Genomic DNA, 20647 nt, shown 5'->3' with positions numbered 1-20647 from the left:
CACTGTTTTCCCATCTAGTTGCCATGAAGTGATGGTATCAGATGTCATGATCTTGGTTTTTTGAATGTTGAGTCTTAAGCCAACTTTTTCACACTCCTCTTTCACCTTCTTCAAGAGGATCTTTAATTTCCTTTTAGCTTTCTGCCATAAAGGTCGTTATCATCTGCATGTCTGTGGTTGTTGATATTTGTCCAGCAATCTTGATTCCAGTTTGAGCATCATCCAGTCCAGCATTTTGCATGATGTACTCTGCGTATAAGTTAAATAGTCAGGGTGACAATATACAGCCCTTAAAATAATCCTTTCCCAATTTTGAATCTGTCCATTGTTCATTTCTGGTTCTAACAGTTGCTTCTTGACCTCCATACAGATTTCTCAGGAGGCAGGTATGGTGGTCTGGTATTCCCATCTCTAAGAATTTTCCACCACTTGCTGTGATCTACACAGTCAAAAGCTTGAGCATAGTCAATGAAGCAGAAGTAAATATTTTTTTCTGGAATTTTCTTGCTTCTTGTATGAGCCAATGGATGTTGGGAATTTGATCTCTGGTTCCTCTGCCTTTTCTAAATCCAGCTTGCATATCTGGAAGTTCTAGGTTTACGTGCTTTTGAAGCCTAGCTAGAAGGATGTCGAGCACTACCTTGCTAGAGTGTGAGATGATTGTAATGGTGCAGTGGTTTGAACCTTCTCTGGCATTACCCTTCTTTGGGATTGTAATGGAAACTTACCTTTTCTAGTCCTGTAGTCACTGCTGAGTTTTCCAAATTTGCTGGCATACTGAGTGCAATACTTTCACAGCATCATCTTTTAGGATTTGAAATTGCTCAGTTGGTATTTTGTCACTTCCTCTAGCTTAGTTCATAGTGATGATTCCCAAGCACACTTGACTTCACATGCTAGGATGTCTGGTTCCAGGTGAGTGATCACATCATTGTGGTTATCTGGGTCATTAAGATCTTTTTTGTATAGTTCTTCTGTGTATTCTTGCCAACTTTTCTTAATATCTTCTGCTTCTGTTAAGTTCATGCTCTTTCTGTCCTTTATTGTGCCTATCATTGCAGGAAATGTTCCCTTGATATCTCTAATTTTCTTGAAGAGATCTCTAGTCTTTCCCAATCTATTGTTGTTGTTGTTTTTTTTTCTTCATTGTATTGTATTTACTTGCACTGTTCACTTAAAAAGGTTTTCTTATCTCTCCTTGCTATTCTCTGGAACTCTGCATTCAGATGGGTATATCTTTCAATTGGCTTCCCTGTTCTCCACTGAAGATTGTGTTGTGTCCCCAGGGCTAAATTAGAGATGTGACCTGCAGGCAGCAACTTTTAAAGTATTCAATAAGACCTCTTCAGGTAAAGGCTAGATGATGGGCATTTTTCCTCTGTACTGAGCCTGAGGTGGGGAACTGCAGTGAGTCCTCTTGAGTTCATTAGGTACCATTTCTTTATTGGCTGTAGTGTTGTATACTATGTGGACAGAAGCCTTTTGTCTTTCAGGGCTTGATATTTTGTCCCTTGCTTGGAAGTCTTAAAAGTTGAGCCTTTAGATGTTGGGTCTTAACATTTCTCTCTTCATGGAGATATTGAGACCTCTGAGTTCCTTTCCTATTGTATATCACTGTGATGGGGTGGAGTTTATTGCAAGAACATGTCTTAGGCTTTGTTATTCATTTCAATGTGTTTTTTTATTGTTGTTCCCCCAATGTGCCAGGGTCATTTCATCTAGTTTCTGGATTTTACTTTTCCATATGGAATTGTTTCATGTATAGCTATAGACTCAATGTATCTGTGGGAGAAGGGGAGTTCAGGAACCTCCTATGTTACTATCTTAACTGCAACCTAGTAAGGCTTATACTCAATGTTTTCAATATAGGATTAATTCCTCCACTATCTGAGAAGGCCTGACAAAAAGCTGAGGAAAGAAGAGAAGTGAAAGGTAAAGGAGAAAATGAAAGATATATCTATCTGAATGCAGAGTTCCAAGGAATAGCTAGGAGCAATAAGAAACACTTCCTAAGTGATCAGTTGCAAAGAAATAGAGGAAAGCAATAGAATGGGAAAGACTAGAGAGCTCTTCAAGAAAATTAGAGATACCAAGGGAACTTTTCATGCAAAAATGGGCATAATAAAGGACAGGAATGGTATGGAACCTAACAGAAACAGAAGACATAAAGAAGAGGTGGCAAGAATCCACAGAAGAACTATGCAAAAAAAGATCTTAAATATACCCATATAACCATGATGGTGTGATCACTCACCTAGAGCCAGACATCTTGGAGTGTGGAATCAAGTTGATGTTAGGAAGCATCACTAGGAACAAAGCTAGTGGAGGTGATGGAATTCCAATTGAGCTATTTCAAATCCTAAAAGATGATTCTGTTAAAGTGCTGCACTCAATATGAGAGTAAATTTGGAAAACTTAGCAGTGGCTACAGGACTAGAAATGGTCAGGTTTCATTCCAATCCCAAAGAAGAGTAATGCCAAAGAGGATTCAAACTATGGCACAGTTGTACTCATCTCACATGCTACCAAAGTGATGCTCAAAATTTCCCAAGCTAAGTTTCAACAGTATGTGAACCCAGAACTTCCAGATATTCAAGCTGGACTTAGAAAAGGCAGAAGAACCAGAGATCAAATTGCCAACATCTGTTGGATCATGCAAATAGCAAGGGAATTCCAGAAAAACATCTACTTCTGCTTCATTGACTACGCTGAAGCCTTTGACTGTGTGGATCACAACAAAATGTGGAAAATTCTTAAAGAAATGGGAATACAGACCAGACCACCTTACCTAATTGCTGAGAAATCTGTTTGCAGGTCAGGAAGCAATGATTAGAATTGGACATGGAACCATGGACTAGTTCAAAATTGGGAAAGGAGGATATCAAGGCTGTATATTGTCACCCTGTTTATTTAATTTATATCAAGAGTACTTCATGTGAAATGCCGGATTGGATCAAGCACAAGATGGAATCAAGATTGCTGGGAGAAATATCAATAACCTCAGATATGCCAATGATGCCACCCTCATGGCAGAAAACAAAGAGGAACTTAAGAGCCTTTTGATGAAAGTGAAAGATAGAGTGAAAAAAATTGACTTAAAACTAAACATTCAAAAAAACAAAGATCATGGCATCTGGTTCCATCACTTCATGGCAAATAGATGGGGAAAAATTGGAACCAGTGACAGACTTTATTTCCTTTGTCCCCAAAATCACTGCAGATGATGACTGCAGCCATGAAATTAAAAGACACTTGCTCCTTGGAAAAAATAGCTAAGATAAACCTAGACAGCATATTAAAAAGCAGAGACATTACTTTGCCAACAAAAGTCCACATAGTCAAAGCTATGGTTTTTCCAGTAGTCATGTATGGATTAGAGAATTGCAGCAAAAAGAAAGCACAGCCTCAAAATATTGGTGCTTTTGAGCTGTGGTTTTGGAGAAGACTCTTGAGATTCCCTTGGACAGCAAGGAGATTGACCAGTCAATCCTAAATGATATGAGTTCTGAATATTCATTGGAAGGCCTGATGCTGAAGCTGAAGTTCCAATAATTTAGGCCACCTGATGTGAAGAACTGACTCATTTGAAAAGACCCTGATGCTGGGAAAGATTGAAGGCATAAGGAGAAGGGGATGACAGAGGATGAGATGGTTAGATGGAATCACCAACTTGATGAACATGAGTTTGAGCAAGCTCTGGGTGTTGGTGATGGACTGGGAAGCCTGGCGTGCTACAGTCCATAGCATCATAAAGAGTTGGGTACACTGACCAACTGAACTGATCTGAACTGATTCCGCCTCTAGGCTTGGCAAGATAATTAAATGAGATAACAAAATGTATATAAAGCACTTTGAAAAGAAAGGAGCCTTATTTTAATGTAAAGGAAAGTTACATTGTCATGCCTGAATGAAAATGAGTTCCAGAATCCACAAAAAGGGTATGCAGTATGGTTTGTCTCTGCTCACTGCATGGCACAGCATATACAAATCTCCCTCATGTGATTGAAGATGCAAATAAAGCCTGTTTACCTGAAGAATTCCATGGTGGGTCAGTGCCTTGGAAGTCCCAGTATTTGCTGCCAGCTTCTTTTTGAGACATAGCAAGGTGGCTGGTTTATATTCCAGTTGTTCTAGCTGCCAAATGACTGAAAAGACACAAAACAAAACAGCTTTCTCCAGCAGCACAAGAAGAAGTTGCTTTTCTCCTCTCTTCCAATTGTTTTATTTTAATCTTCTGTAATGTGTGGTTTTCAGATTCCAAAAATGTAAACAAAATATGTCTGTTCTATAGTTTCTATCTTCCAATGCAAATTGGAGAAAAGAGACCATAATGCCTCTTAATCTTCTTTAAACATTCCTTTTACAAATAATTTATTTCCAAACATTGGTTTTAAGGGGTGGAGTAGGGTAGAAACAGGATTCATATCAACATATTGTATATAATGCTTTTTTCCTGAATAGCTAACAGCATAGTCAAAGTAGGCAGTTTCCTAGGATGTTTGTGATCATATGCTGAGGATAAAATGCTGCACAATACTTGAGACATTAGGGGAGAAGTGGTTGTTACATTGGGAGAAAAATATCTCAAAGAAATAAAGGGATCTCAAAGGTATTTTCCTTTCCTGTTCCTAAGAAATGAATTTCCTCAAGCTGTACTTTCATTATGATATAAATTGTGCAAACAACTGGGAAATATAACTTTTAAATATTAAATGAAATTTGACCCTTGTTAAATGTGTAGATTTGAATATTTAACATCACATTCTCCTTGTAGGTTGCTTCTTTTATATGTTCTTTATTGTCTCAAATTAGTGAGTTCATTTCCCCTGTGTAGTTTCACAAGACAATGTTTTCATTCATTAACAAAATTTCATAGTGCATTAATAACATCAACACAGTCAAATTTCCCTGTGTGCCAGCTTCAGGGTTAAAAGAGATGTAGGGACATTTGTTAAGCCCAGGTAAATATTAAATATCACTTGAGGGTGTGGGGAGTAACAACGGCATTTGCTGCCAGCCCTAAGTTCCTTAGAGATGTATAAAAATGCATATGACTTGTTCAGTCTATTAAGCAGATGCTAGTTCAGCTGTATTGCATATGTTGGTTTTCAGACCTAGTTTTGGAGTGCAGTGGTAGAAACATATGCATGTGTGAAAATTCCAGGTGTGAATTTAGAGAATGTCATTTAAATTTTTATATTTTTTTAAATTTAATTTAAATGTTGATCTCAGAGATATATAAACGGTATTAGTTTTGATAAAGTTTGGAAAACTGATTATGAATATAGTAAAGTGTGAAGTATGTGGATTTTAAAGGATTTTAAAAATTATATCTTACATGCAATTAACTGATCATTAATTTTGTCTGAGAGTTTTCCTCGCTTCTATAACCAGCTATTGATTTGCAGTTGTTCTTCTTGATGGTTTTATCATATGACATTCTGAATTGTTTTATAAGAAATTGTTTTAAAGTTTACATTTAGCAACTCCTTCAATTAGGGAAACTATTTCTTAATATTTTAGCCCAAAAGAAAGAAAATATTATATCTCCTTATACTATTCTGAGACATGGAAAATATACTGAGGACTTTATTTTTCTTTACAGAAAGACAACAATTTTTTAAAAGGTTTTTAAAAAAAGAAATTTTATAAAAATAAATTTCCCTCTTTTTTTTTTTTTTTGCTCTAGATAAGAGTATAAAATTGCATGAAATAATGAAAAACAAACAAAAACCCTTAATGCTAAATTCTAGTGTTTTTTTTTTTTTTTCTTTCAGCTCTCAGGAGAAGTGATTTTGCAAATTGCCAACGAACCAGTTCTGCCCTTTAATGCTCTCGATATAGCTTTAGAAGTTCAAAACAGCCTTAAAGGTAATTTTTCTTTGAATTATAGTAATTTTAGGAAATGAAAATATTCAACGAATTTTCAACAGATATAAAGTCAACAACTATTTCACTAGGTATGATAATGTGGCACTTTCCTTCATATAGAGGATAATCTTGAGAAGGGCTTAGAAGAATGTTGGCCGCCATGTCAATAAGAATGAGGTTGGTAAAGATTCTGCCTGCAATGCAGGAGACTTGGGTTTGATCTCTGAGTTGGGAAGAGCCCCTGGAGAAGGGCATGACAACCCACTGCAGTATCCTTTCCTGGAAAATCTCATGGACGGAGGAGCCTGTTGGGCTACTGTTCATGGGGTCGAAAGACTTGGACACGACTTAGCGATTAAACTACCACATGCCTAATATTCAGTCAGTTCAAACAATATTGGTTGAAAGTTTGTGCTCTGAGATTGGTTTCTGTGAGGTATGGGCTAGATCCATTTGACTGAAGTATTGGCTCATTCTAGATTAAGGCTAACAAGGAGGAAACCTGGAAATTATTTCCGTAGTCTCTATTTCAGTTGCTTCATGTTTGAATATATCTCTTCCTAGAATTTTTAATATCACCCTAATAATTACCTTTATTTTCCCTTTTTCTATATATAAACCTTTCAACAAAACTTTTAGTTTATCTCCATTCCCCAAATACAAAGGACAGCATTGTAAATATTTTAAAAGTGCAACCTCCTTCTCTTTGAGCCACACATCTTACTACCATATCATTTGTAAACATGCGTTTCTCAATATAAAAGCAAATATTTTCACTATGGTATTTAAGCAGTCATTCTTGGAAAATGGGTCAGTCTAAAGAGCCAAACAGTTATAGTATCTAAAGCTTTAATACTTTAAAAATTTTGACTACCTGGATTGGTTCTTAATCCAGAGAGTACCACAATAAAATATTTTTTCCCCTCAGTGATTCTTATGACTTCTATTATATTGGCTATAAAACTGTGACCTTGGGAGCAATTGAGCTATTTAGGGCCTTTTACTCCCATACTAAATGGCCTCATATTGCTCTACACTGGAGATATTTAAGCTTGTCTATTTTTTTCTATTTTGTCAAGCTTCATTTTATTGTTGTCAGTATGACAACCTGTAGCAGTCACTTTGTCCTCTGTTTAAAATTTTCTATTTCTGTAATATTTTGTAGAGACCGAGTAACCAAGTATATGGTATTTTATAAAATAAGAACAGCATAAGCATAAATAAAGGGTTAAAAACTTCTGTGAATAATATATTCTTTGCAAGGATTTCTTTTAACCATCTATTTTATTTGTTCTGTAGACTGTTTTGCTCTTTCTTTAGTTCTCATTTTCATACTTTAAAAAATTCAGTTGGTACTGCATATTATACTTAAAACTTGCAGAGAACAAATGGAGGAGACTTATTTGTATTACAAGAAGATTTGTCCATCTATAAAGAATAACTCTCATGCATAGAAATGAGCCTCAAGGAGTATACTGTGAAACAGTAGCACTGTACGATAGAATTATAAATGATTTACAGGTTGCTTTTCTGAGTTTAGATCTATGATAAATGTTTAATACCTTTGTAATAAAGATACGAAGATATATTTTTAAAATTAAACAAAGCCAGCAAAACCAAAAACAGTAGCAATACTGTCATTTTGAGATCCAAATTCTATTATTTTTTAAACATTTGGGTATACTTTTTAAATCTGTAAGTAATATTTTAGCATTATTATTTCTATATGAGTGTTTTAAATAATGTAATCTACTTCTGAGGGTCAGAAAAAAGTCCTAATGAGTCATTGTTAGAATTATATCATTACTGTTTTTTTTTCTTTGTGTGTGTGTGGGCAGGTAGTTAGGAATCTCTTTGAAAATACAGGAAAGTACTGTCTCTTTCTTCAGAAAATTGCACTTGTACAAAACAGTTTGCATATATCCCTCAGACTTTGCAAGATCTCCTGAACCCATTTATTCATTCATTTAACAAATATTTATTGACTATCCATGGTATTTCTGGCATGGTTATATGACCAGAAAACCAAAACATAAAACCCAGCCTCTAGATAAATAAACAAAACAAAATTAAAATTTCTACTGCTAAGAAACATATGTACATGGTAGAACAAAATTGCCATAAGTCAAAGCAATTTTTAAATTAGCTCTATGCTCAAATTTGTTCTCTAATATCAATCACTTTGGAATAAATTTGCATTAAGTGTTACAGAGCATAACTGACTGTGGCTGTATCCAGGGCACAGTGGAGAGATTAGGTCTGGGAATATACATGTGAGAGTTGTGCCAGATGAGATTTCTAATCGAGTGCAGATAGAGGACAGAAAGGGCTTCCTAGGTGGCGCAGTGGTGAAAAATCCACCTACCAGTGCAGGAGGTGCAAGAGTTGGAGCCCTGGGTTGGGAAGATCCCCTGGGGGAGGGAACGGCACCCAACTCCAATATTCTTGCCTGGAGAATTCCATGGACAGAGGAGCCTGGCGGGCTACAGTCCACGGGGTCACAGAGAATCAGACAGGACGGAGCATAGCACAGCAGCAGCAGGGGACAGAAAAGGCTTATGATTTCTGGGCATGTCTACATTTAGAAATTAGGAGCAGAAGGGGAATCTGAGACAGAGACTGAGAGGGAGACAAAGGATAAGAGGCAAACTGGGTGAATGTGATAACTTGAAGCCAAGGGAATAAAAGCTTTGAGAGGAAGGAGGGATCCACTCCATCAAATACTACTACAGGTTAAGAAAAGTGATGACCAAGTACTGACAGCTAGATTGAGCAATTCGGAGGTCACTGGTGATCTTACCAAAAGCAATTTTAGTAGAGTGGTATACAAAATAGTCTGATTAGATGGGTTCAAAAGAAAATGAAGTGATAAACTGGGGACTGGTGCTGGTAGATGGAAAGCTTGGAGCTGAAACCAGTTAGCATGTTTTTATTTTGATGAGAATGATCTGATGGAGAGTGAGGATTTGTTTAAGATGAAAGGAGAATTGAAAAAATTCAATTTTTTGAATTTTTGAAGAAAGTGAAATGAGAATTGCTAGAATGTTTTTCTTGAAGAAGCAGCATAAAGATGGAGAATGTTGCCTTAGTGATAAACATCCATAAAAATGTAAAGGAACACAGAACATTATCATATTGGGTAAGTAAATGTGGTGCTGGGAACTCTTGTCAACCTCTTTGATTGTAACAAACAATATAATAGTTGCTTGGAAAGGTGAAAGAGGGATTAATCTTTTGGGCACCATTAAGTAAAAGTGAAAGTGAAGTCCTCAGTCGTGTCCGACTCTTTGCGACCCCATGGACTGTAGCCTACCAGGCTCCTCAGTCCATGGAACTTTCCACGTAAGAGTACTGGAGTGGGGTGCCATTTCCTTCTCCAGGGGATCTTCCCAACCCAGGAAACAAACCCGGGTCTCCCGCACTGTGGGCAGACTCTTTACCCTCTGAGCCACCAGGGAAGCCCCATTAAGCATTCAGAAGAAAGGTTTTAAGTGAGATGTGCTATGCGCTGTGCTTAGTCGCTCAGTCATGTCCGACTCGTTGTGACTCCGTGGACTGTAGCCCATCAGGTTCCTCTGTTCATGGGATTCTCCAGGCAAGAATACTGGAATAGGTTGTCATGCCCTCCTCCAGGGGATCTTCCCAACCCAGGGATTGAACTCAGGTCTCCTGCAGTGCAGGTGGTTTCTTTACCATCTGAGTCATCAGGGAAGCCTTTAAGTGAGATAATTCAGCATAATTGTGTACTTTTCCCCAGCCTTCAGCTGGGGATTCAGGCATAGAACAGGTAGATTTGGATTTAATCAGAGCTAGGGCTTTGCTGGGAGGGGGGAAAATGAGCTAAATAAGGTTAGGACAAATGGGAGTGAGAGTGTCTGACAAGCAGCGCTCATACTGATGGACAGACATACCTGAACTGGTTGTGGAATAAAGCAAGGATACAATGAGAGTGAGCACAAAGAACGGAGGATCGATAGACCTAATTTATTGTCAATCCAAAGAATTAGAAAAAGTACGCGGAAAAGACCCGCAATTGGAATTGCTGAAAATCTGATCATAAAAGGAGTGCAGATACTGGTAATGACAGTGTCAGGGTTGAGGCAGGACCATTGAAGTGTGGTAGCTGATCAACAGTGGGGAAGAGCTATGAAAAAGGAGGTCAAACTGTATCTATGTGGATATTGATATTGTCAAGAGCTAAGACAGGAGTAAATCGTACAAGAAACAGCGATTGAACCAGCAGGTAAAATCTTCAGAGAATGAGCCGGGACATAAAGACACTTCATATTGTTCTCCTATGGCTAGTGGTATAGAGGGCCTGGGAGAAAAGAGAGCTACTGCTGAATAGTGATGTGACGGGAGCATTGTCAATAGTGGAGAGCCGGGTTTCAGTTGAGGCAAAAAGGTAAAGAAAACAGTCTGAGAACAGGCCAGGTTACTAATCCTTTCTTTGATAGCTATATCTAAAAGCATGTCAGTACAGGGGAAACAACAGGACAAGATGAAACCCAGTCATTCTACAGAGATTTCCACTGCAGGCCAGACATGGCAAAGTCTAGAAAAAAGCCCCCTTGAAAGTCTCAGGCTCTCAGTGGATGAGCCAGGAGCATTTTGGCTTCTTGCTGTTATATCAGACTGTCTCTTCTTTGGTTATTGGTTATTTTTGAGTTTTGCTTCTTTTGATGTGAAACTCCTGGGTCTCCCTGTCACTTTCACTCAGAAAGATGTGGCCAGACTTGAGATACACCCATACTAAGAACACAAAGCAAAACAAACCAAAATGTAACCCCCAAAATAGGCAAAAATTATTCCTTTACCATGACCTGGCTATAACTATTTGATCAAAGGGATATGAGTAGTCACCTTTAAGCTAAACATTTTTTTCGTTATCAGGATTCAACACTATTTGAATTATTTGAATCATAGTAAGAGATTATTTAAATGTTTGCTAAATTGTGGGCAATTTGGTTTGCTTATTCTATTTTGACTACTTTGGTTATAAACAGTTTTAAAATAGGATATTTTAATGGTCTAATGCATGACTAATGGACATCACTTATCAACAACTAAATAAACATTTCAGTCTCAATTTTAGCAACAATGTCAGATGATATCACTAGCTAAACAGGGTTTCTATACCATGTTAAATGAAACATATAATTTTATCACTTGATACAAACTTTAATTGTTGATATATTTTCTTATATTTCTATGGCAGTTAATGGCGATTAGTCTTAAGTTCTCAATTACAGTTTAAAAAAAAATGACCTTCAAGACTGAACTATAAAATACTGTTTCTCCTTACTGCAGAGTTTAAGTATGAAGGTCTCTGAAGCCTGATTGAATTTTCAACGGTGTAATTTTTACCCTTTGACAACCAGCCATCTTGTTTATTTATTACACTAGTTTACGGTAGCAGCAGACCATTGTCTATCCTTCTCACAACCCCCAGAAAGAAGGATAATTTACCAGTGAATAATTTGTTTGAGTTGATTTATTAGATGGTTCTTGAAAGCTCATTTTGACTGAGTGACCTTGGCTCTTAATATTTGGTCAATGCCAAGCACATAATAGAGGATGAATATTTATAACATGGTTGGTGCATGGAGATATAGTATAAATAGTGACTGATAAGATAACTGACATGCATCAGATGTATTTATGACAAATAAAAGTATGTTCAAAAAATGCACGCACAAGCCAATGGTGCTAGTTTATGGGGGCAAAGAAGGGTGTAAGGAATAAGTAAAGTTGAATTGACCATACCCTTGAACCTGGAAGCCAATTAAAGAGTAAGCACTTGATGACCTTACTAAGTTTGCAGTTTCTCACTTATCCACCTTTTAATGCAAAAATAGCGCTTCAAAATAATTAGCAACTATATAATTCTGATACTTTAAGTTTATAGTTTCTCACTTTATTTACTTTTTTAATGTAAATTAGCACTTCAAAAGAATTAACAACTGTGTAATTCTGATGCTTTTTGTTTTCTTTGCCAGAATTCTGGATGTTAATTATTTAGCATGATTATAAAAACTACAAATGACCAAATAAAGTAAAAATCATTTTCATTTGATCTGGCTATGTACACATTTAGAGCAAGCCAAACCCAACAGGAAACACAATTTCGCACTGTGTGGCTTGTTGCCACCTCTGATTGTCTCACTCAATGCGAAATGGTTGTTGGCAGCTTTTCCGCTGCTTTTTGAAATACTAACAATGTTGATTTGATCTGACTTTTTTGTTTGTTTGTTTCTTTATAAGCTTTGATAATTCATTAGCGTCAATCACTTCATTTTAGGAGGAGGGATAGTATTTCAACGTGATGATGCCACTGAGGCAAGCTCTATGATTTCTTTTATGTTTTTAAGTTTCATATTTTCACTTGTTACGCTGGTTCTTTACTACAGTCCCAAGTGATTAGGACCTGTATAATGTGTTTTTGTGTGTGTGTGTGTGTCCTTTTCTGAGTAATGTAAGACAAATTTCCCAATTTGCAAATAAGTGTGCACTTTATAAATTGCATGATCACATCCTCAGTCTCCCTATATCCAGTCTTGGTTTTATTGACTACCAATTCAAACTCTGGACCAGCCTATAGATAGCAAAGGGTAGATACCTGGTTCTGTGTTCTCCCTGAGAAATCTGAAGCAGATCATCTAAAATCCAAATATTTCCAGGGAAAGATTGTGTTTCCAAGGGAATTTTGAACCAAGCCAGATCAGTAGTGGCCTGAACTAGCTTTTCTGGAGCTGAGTTTTTGGTGTGACAAGGACTTAAAAACATTCTCTGAGAAGTGTCTTACATTGCTTACCCAAATTGGTAGAGAATATTGGTAAGAGATTAGTCATTCATTGGGTGTAAATTCCTAGAAAAAAATGTGTTTAGTTTCAATCTCCATTATATTTTTGTATGGATTCTGATTACATGACTATATTACAGATTGCATTTCATTTATTAATATCCCACACCTCATCCAAAAAAGAATGTGAGACATTGGGGACTGCAACAAATCTGATCGTTTCTAAAATGCCAGTGTTTATCTCCTGAAATTAGATTTTCTTTCTCCTCATTTCTCTTTGAACTCATATTGCATAATTTGAACACATATTGCATAATGTTCCTTAATTATTATCCTAAATATGGTGTCTCCTTTGCTTTCCTCAAAGGTATACTTTCTTGGCTCAGTTTTACCCATCTCACAATTTGTTGATATTCATACAACTTTCTTTTGTGATCATCATTTTCTTCCCTGCTCTGAATACTTCATCCAAATCTGCTTGAAGGTTTCTTTTCACATGTGTCACTACATTGACTGAAATATATTAATGACTTAGTATCATTTTTACTAGTCTCTCATCACAATAATGAGCTATTATATTGTGGATTTGTTTTCTAAGAGTAGTTTTAGGATAAAACCTTGTATCCATGGCAGGATAGCACTACAATCCATTAGGCTTTAAGTGTTGCTTCACTGGCAACACTTACAAAGTCACTTGTTTTAAAGATACTTTTAATCATAGCTTGTAATAGAGCATAAAGTACCCTGCCCTCATGTTGATTAATTTTATTAAAGCCTTTTCTTTTTCAGTTTCTTGGTTTAGTCAAAGCATAATTAAACTCACATGTGTTATTAAATATAAAAATCCAACTTTCTGCCTCAGGAAAAAAGTGATAAAAAATAAACCACACATTAATTTAATTCATTCAAGAAAACTTGTGCTCACTCTCCAGAGCTACCAATAACCAGATTATGTAGTTGCAAACATAATGCAGTGGCCACATCTGTGAGCCATAAAAAGAACCCCTGGTTCAATTTCTGTGCTAGGCAGACAGGTGCTGTTGGGAGAACCCACTCAATGCAATATATGAAAAGTCTTGCTAAATATCCATCTGCCTTGGCTGCCTGAATTTTTTGCATAATATTTGAATGCAAGATAATCTTTAGAGGGCAGGAGAAGGGAATGACAGGATGAGATGGTTGAATGGCTTCACCGACTTGATGGTCTTGGGTTTGGGTAAACTCCGGGTGTTGGTGATGGACAGGGAGGCCTGGCATGCTGCAGTTCATGGAGTCACAAAGAGTTGAACAGGACTGAGCAACTGAACTGAACGGAACTGAATCTTTAGAATGTGTTGCTTCTATTTTAAAAAGTGGCCCACCTGATTCTTCTAAACCTGCCACTTTGGCATTTTTTCAAAAAGAATTTCTACTGTATTCAATTTAGAAATAATTATCCATTGTCTTAGCATATTGCATTTTGAAAATAATATCCTTTTATTTAATGCACTGTAGAATCAATGCTAGATTATTTGAGTATCAGCCATGAACTAGCTCTCACACTTCTTTCTCTACCTTTTTTGTTTGTTTAACTTCTTTAAATAACCAGCTGAGATGATTCATTGTGATTCATACTAAAGAAGGCAGCATGAAGAATAGAAAATGTAGGATAATAAAGGATTGTTGTTTCCCCTGGCTGAAATCATATTGGAAATTTCTTTTCTTCTCTTTAGTGATGCCACAAGATATTTTTAAGACAACGTTAAGTAGCATGCATCCCCCCCACCAAATAATCTATTCTGTTTTAACAGCTATGTTATGCAGAACATAAATCATACTTTTTCTTAGCACTATAAATCAGTGAAATCTAAGCTGTGATTGTGCAATTGTTAGCACCTTTAAAATTGTGAGAAGCTCAATCTGTAGAAGAGATACTGTGAAATACTATTAAAGTAAAAGTCTATGTTTGTTTGATATAAAAATATAGTTTTAGAGTATGACCAGTACATTTCATTCTTATTTCAAAATGAAATTGAGTGGGTTTTTAAAAGTACAGCCACAAAGCAGAACCAAAAAATGGAAATAAATTAAAACTTTTTGAAGTATGAAACTTGAGAGGCCACAATAGTAGGCAGTAAAATCATTATTTAAAACAAGACAATTATAAATTTGTTCAGGTGACTGCAGAACAGACATAATACACATGGGTTTCTGCCAAGCAGAAACTCATCAAGGTATGAAGTGCTGCAGGATAAGAGGTTGTTTGTGCTGGTCTCAGACCCTGGCAGGTTGGAACATCTGTAGGCTCAAGGGGTGTAGTCAGCCTTGTAGTTATTGTTCATACCCAAAAGCCCAGAGGCCTTGTGGGTAGGACATGTATTAAATAACTTTAAGCTTCTTATCTATTGTTGGAAGGTATTTTAGGATCCTATGCCAAGAACACATTTTCTGAGAAGCACCTTGCCAGTTTAGGGGTCACTCCCTAAAACTCAAGTAATGTGCTAAGAGCCTTACGTTCTTTGTGACATTTAACCCTACTCTAACCTCATGGGCTGAGCTGAGTGCAGTTCAGTTCAGTTCAGTCGCACAGTCGTGTCCAACTCTTTGCGACCCCATGAACCTCAGCATGCCAGGCCTCCCTGTCCATCACAGACTCCCAGAGTCTACTCAAACTCATCCCCATCGAGTTGGTGATGCCATCCAGCCATCTCATCCTCTGTCGTCCCCTGCTCCTCCTGCCCCAAATCCCTCCCAGCATCAGGATCTTTTCCAATGAGTCAACTCTTCGCATGAGGTGGCCACAGTACTGGAGCTTTAGCTTCAGCATCAGTCCTTCCAATGAACACCCAAGACTGATCTCCTTTAGGATGGACTGGCTGGTCTCCTTGCAGTCCAAGGGACTCACAAGAGCCTTCTCCAACACCACAGTTCAAAAGCATCCATTTTTCGGTGCTCAGCTTTCTTCACAGTCCAACTCTCACATCCATCCATGACCACTGGGAAAACCATAACCTTGACCAGACAGACCTTTGTTGGCAAAGTAATGTCTCTGCTTTTTAACATGCTATCTAGGTTGGTCATAACTTTCCTTCCAAGGAGTAAGCGTCTTTTAATTTCATGGCTGCAGTCACCATCTGCAGTGATTTTGGAGCCCCAAAAAATAAAGCCTGACACTGTTTCCACTATCTCCCCATCTATTTCCCATGAGGTGATGGGACCAGATGCCATGATCTTAGTTTTCTGAATTGAGCTTTAAGTTGAGCTTTAAGCCAACTTTTTCACTCTCCTTTTTCACTTTCATCAGGAGGCTTTTTAGTTCCTCTTCACTTTCTGCCATAAGGGTGGTGTCATCTGCATATCTGAGGTTATTGATATTTCTCCTGGCAATCTTGATTCCAGCTTGTGCTTCTTCCAGCCCAGTGTTTCTCATAATATACTCTGCATATAAGTTAAAAAAGCAGGGTGACAATATACAGCCTTGACGTACTCCTTTTCCTATTTGGAACCAGTCTGTTGTTCCATGTCCAGTTTTAACTGTTGCTTCCTGACCTGGCATGTAGGTTTCTCAAGAGGCAGGTCAGGTGGTCTAGTATTCCCATCTCTTTCAGAATTTTCCACAATCTATTGTGATCCACACAATCTAAGGCTTTGTCATAGTCAATAAAGTAGAAATAGATATTTTTCTGGTACTCTCTTGCTTTTTCGATGATCCAGTGAATATCAGCAATTTGATCGCTGGTTCCTCTGAGCATTATGACCAATTTAGAGATTAAAAAATTGTCTGGGAGAGGTTTTGAGTCTTACTTGGGTGTATGCATCTATGTGGTAGATTTAGGACTGGAATATAGGTTCATCAGATTCCAAGGCCTCTGCCCTCCCACTACCCTGCGCTGCCTTCTGACTGGGGAGAAGAGCATAGGGTGATTGTTGGCTAGAGGCAGGGGACTCTCTGAGGAGTAGGGATCTGCTTCCTCCAGTATATTTTAGGATCTCCTGAAGTGACTTGTCTAGATCTCAGTATCCATCTCTATATTCACTGACTGGTAATTCCTCCTTCCTTCACTCGTCCCTCTTCCTCTTCACTTAATATTAATACTGTTTATAATATCCAGTCCTGTCCTTTCTACACAAACCTGGAAAAATGGAAGGGTTTAAGTTAGATGTGGGTTCATCCTCTAGAAGGATGAGGACTGAGGGAAATGAGGGAAGACTAATCAATATTACTATTTCTAGATCGAACACCCTACCTCAACTGCTTTAATATAGATAACTACCTATTCCAGACTTTTAAGAGTTTCATTAGAGGTCAGTTTCTGTGTAATTTCATGATCTCTCAAGTTTCACTTCTTACCTGGGATCTAATTAGAATATTGTTATACACAATGATGTATTCCTTCATCTTTAAGAACATTTATTTCACTTCATATTTATTTATTCTCTGTTTTTGGATTATTTCTAATTAGATTAGGAATTTATTAAACTAGATATTTAATCTTATATGTCTTACAGAACCAGTACTTATGAAACAGCACATAAAATAGGACTTAGTAAATAGTTGGTGAAAATATATTTGTATTTTGCATAGAAATGGAGGAAAAAATGCAAACTGTTTTCATTTGAAATTTAGAAGTACATTTCAGTTACCTCTTGAATAATGTCAAGATAATTTTAAAAGGTAGTCTCAATAATTTTAGATTATATTAAGTTTATATTCAATATTTATCACAAATAATTATGTTCTGCCATGCTGTAAAAACTTACTAATGGTTGGTTTTTCACCAAGAGCAAAGATATAAAAGGGTCAGCTTTAATGGTTGATTGTATTATACAGAGTGAATTAAGTCAGAAAGAGAAACATCAGTACAGTATATTAATGCATATATATATGGAATTTAGAAAGACAGTTAAAAATAACCCTATATGCAAGACAGCAAAAGAGACACAAATATAAAGAACAGACTTTTGGACTCTGTGGGAGAAGGTGAGGGTGGGATGATTTGAGAGAATAGCATTGAAACATATATATTGCCATATGTTAAACAGATGACCAGTGCAAGTTCGATGCATGAAGCAGGGAACTCAAAGTCAGTGTTCTGGGACAACCTAGAGTGGGAAGGGAGGTAGGTGGGGGCTTCAGGATGGGGGGACGCATATACATCCATGGCTGATTCATGTCAATGTATGGCAAAAACCACCACAATATTGTAAAGTAACTAGCCTCCAATTAAAATAAATAAATTTAAAAAATAGTAGTCAAGAAGTAGAAAGAAAAACAAGGTTGATTGTCTAGTTCTGTATTTTTTTATAGAAATATAGATGATTTACAATGTTGTATTAACTACTGCTATGCAGCAGTGACTCAGTTACACACACACACACACACACACACACATAGTTGTTTTCATATCATTTTCCATTATGGTTTATCAGTATATTCAGTAATGTTCCCTATACTATACAGTAGGACATTATTGTTTATCCATTCTGTGTATATTAGGTTGTATATGTTAACCTCAAACTCTCAATCCATCACTCTTCTACCCCTCACTCCCCTGGCAAACATTAGTCTATTCTCTATGTTTGTGATTCTGATTCTGTTTCATAATTATTTTCATTTGTGTCATATTTTAGACTTCACATATAAGTGATATCATATGATACATGTGTTTCTCTTTCTGACTAGATCCATGCATGTTGCTGTGAATGGCATAATTTTGTCTTTTTTATGGCTGAGTAGTATTCCATTCTACATATGTGAAACATTTTCAACATCCGTTCATCTGTCAGCAGACATTTCGGTTGTTTCCATGTTTTTGGCTATTGTGAGTAATGCTGCTATGAAGATCGGAGTGCATATATCTTTACAAATTTTATTTTTGTCTAGGTGTATGACCAGGAGTGGGATTGCTGTATCATATGGCAACTCTATTTTTAGTTCTCTGAGAAACCTTCAAACCGTTCTCCACAGTGGCTGCACCAATTTATGTTTACACACACAGTGTAGCATGGTCCCCTTTTCTCCACATCTGCTCCAGAACTTGTTATTTGTATACTTTTAATCACGGCCATTCTGACAAATGTGAGGCGATACTTCATTGTAATCTTGATTTGCATTTCTTTCATAATTGATGATATTGAGCATTTTATCATCTAACTTTTGACCGTTTGTATTTCTTTGATTGTTGCTGTTGTTATTCAGTTGTTCAAATAGTTGTATTGACTATTTGCAATGGACTGCATGGACTGCATCATGCCAGGCTCCTCTGTCCTTCCCTATCACCCAGAGTTTGCTCAGATTCATGTCCATTGAGTCAATGATGTCATCCAACCATCTCATCCTTCACCGCCCCCTTCTCCTCCTACCCTCAATCTTTCCCAGCATCATGGTCTTTCCCAATAAGTAGGCTCTTTGCATCAGTTTTGGAGCTTCAGCTTTAGCATCAGTCCTTCCAATGAATATTCAGTGCTGATTTTCTTTAGGATTGACTGGTTGGATCTCCTTGCAGTCCAAGGGACTCTCAAGAGTCTTCTCCAGCACCACAGTTCCAAAGCATCAACTCTTTGACCCTCAGTATTCTTTATGGTCCTACTCTCATATCAGTACATGACTACCGGAAAAACCTTAGCTTTGACTAGATGGAACTTTGTCTACAAAGTGATGTCTCTGCATTTAAAATGATGTCTAGGTTTGTCATAGTTTTTCTTCTAAGGACTAAGCATCTATTAATTTTTTGGCTGCAGTCAACATCTGTAATGATTTTCAGTTCATTTCAGTCGCTTAGTCATGTCCAACTTTTTGCGACCCAATGGACTGCAGCCTGTCAGGCTTCGCTGTACATCAACAGCTTCCAGAGCTTGCCCAAACTCATGTCCATTGAGTCGGTGATGCCATCCAACCATCTCATCCTCTGTCATCCCCTTCTCCTCCTGCCTTCAGCCTTTCCCAGCATCAGGGTCTTTTCAAATGAGTCAGTTCTTCTCATCAGGTGGCCAAAGTATTGGAGATTCAGCTTCAGTGTCAGTCTTTCCAATGAATGTCCAGGACTTGACTTCCTAATTTTGCATTCCATCCCCTATGATGAAAAGAACATCTTTTTTTTTTGGTGTTAGTTCTAGAAGGTCTTGTGGGTCTTCATAGAACCATTCAACTTTAGCTTCTTTGGCATTAGTGGTTGGGGCATAGACTTGGATTACTGTGATATTGAATGGTTTTCCTTGGAAATGAACAGAGATCATTTTGTCATTTTTGAGAGTGCACCCATGTACAGAATTTCAGTCTCATTTGTTGACAATGAGGGCTATTCCATTTCTTTTAAGGAGTTCTTGCCCACAGTAGTAAACATATCATAATCTGAATTAAATTTGCCCATTCTGGTACATTTTAGTTTACTGATTCCTAAAATGCTGATGTTCAATCTTGCCATCTCTTGTTTGACCACTTCCAATTTACCTTGATTCATGGACCTAAAATCCCAGGTTCCTATGCAATACTGTTGTTTACAGCATTGAAGTTCATTTCCATTACCAATCACATCCACAACTGAGTGTTGTTTTTGTTTTGGCTCAGCCTCCGCATTCTTTCTGGAGCTATTTTTCACTCTTCTCCAGTAGCATACTGGGCACCTACTGACCTGGGGAGTTCATCTTTCAGTGTCATATATTTTTGCCTTTTCATACTCTTCATGGGGTTCTCAAGGCAAGAGTACTGAAGTGGTTTGCCATTCCCTTCTCCAGTGGACCACATTCTGTCAGAACTCTCCACCATGACCCATCCACCTTGGTTTACCCTACACCACATGGTCAGAGTTTCACTGAGTTATACAAGGCTCTGATACAAGGGATCAGTTTGGTTAGTTTTCTGTAATTGTGTATCTGGGTCTTGCTCTGATGGGTGGGGAAATACTCAGCAAATCTGAATCCAATTTTATGTTGATGTGTGGGGCTGTGTTCCCTCCCTGTAGTTAGATCTGAGGCCAAACTATGGTAGAGATAATG

The 20647-nt window shown here is 37.4% G+C and overlaps 1 protein-coding gene across 6 annotated transcripts in view; it reads left to right on the top strand.

The window, feature by feature from the left end:
• Positions 1-20647, top strand: part of NAALADL2 (N-acetylated alpha-linked acidic dipeptidase like 2) — a 1500734-nt gene that overhangs the window by 1385491 nt on the left and 94596 nt on the right. For all 6 annotated transcript variants that reach the window (XM_065942422.1, XM_065942425.1, XM_065942424.1 and 3 more), the window contains one exon: positions 5778-5871. In XM_065942422.1, the coding sequence (XP_065798494.1) occupies positions 5778-5871 (94 nt within the window). The remainder of the gene's footprint in view (positions 1-5777; positions 5872-20647) is intronic.

Source organism: Muntiacus reevesi, chromosome 8, assembly GCF_963930625.1.
Source record: "Muntiacus reevesi chromosome 8, mMunRee1.1, whole genome shotgun sequence".
NCBI lineage: Eukaryota > Metazoa > Chordata > Mammalia > Artiodactyla > Cervidae > Muntiacus > Muntiacus reevesi.
The sequence above is the reverse complement of the archived record's forward strand: the minus strand, read 5'-3'. Positions and strand labels throughout refer to the sequence as shown.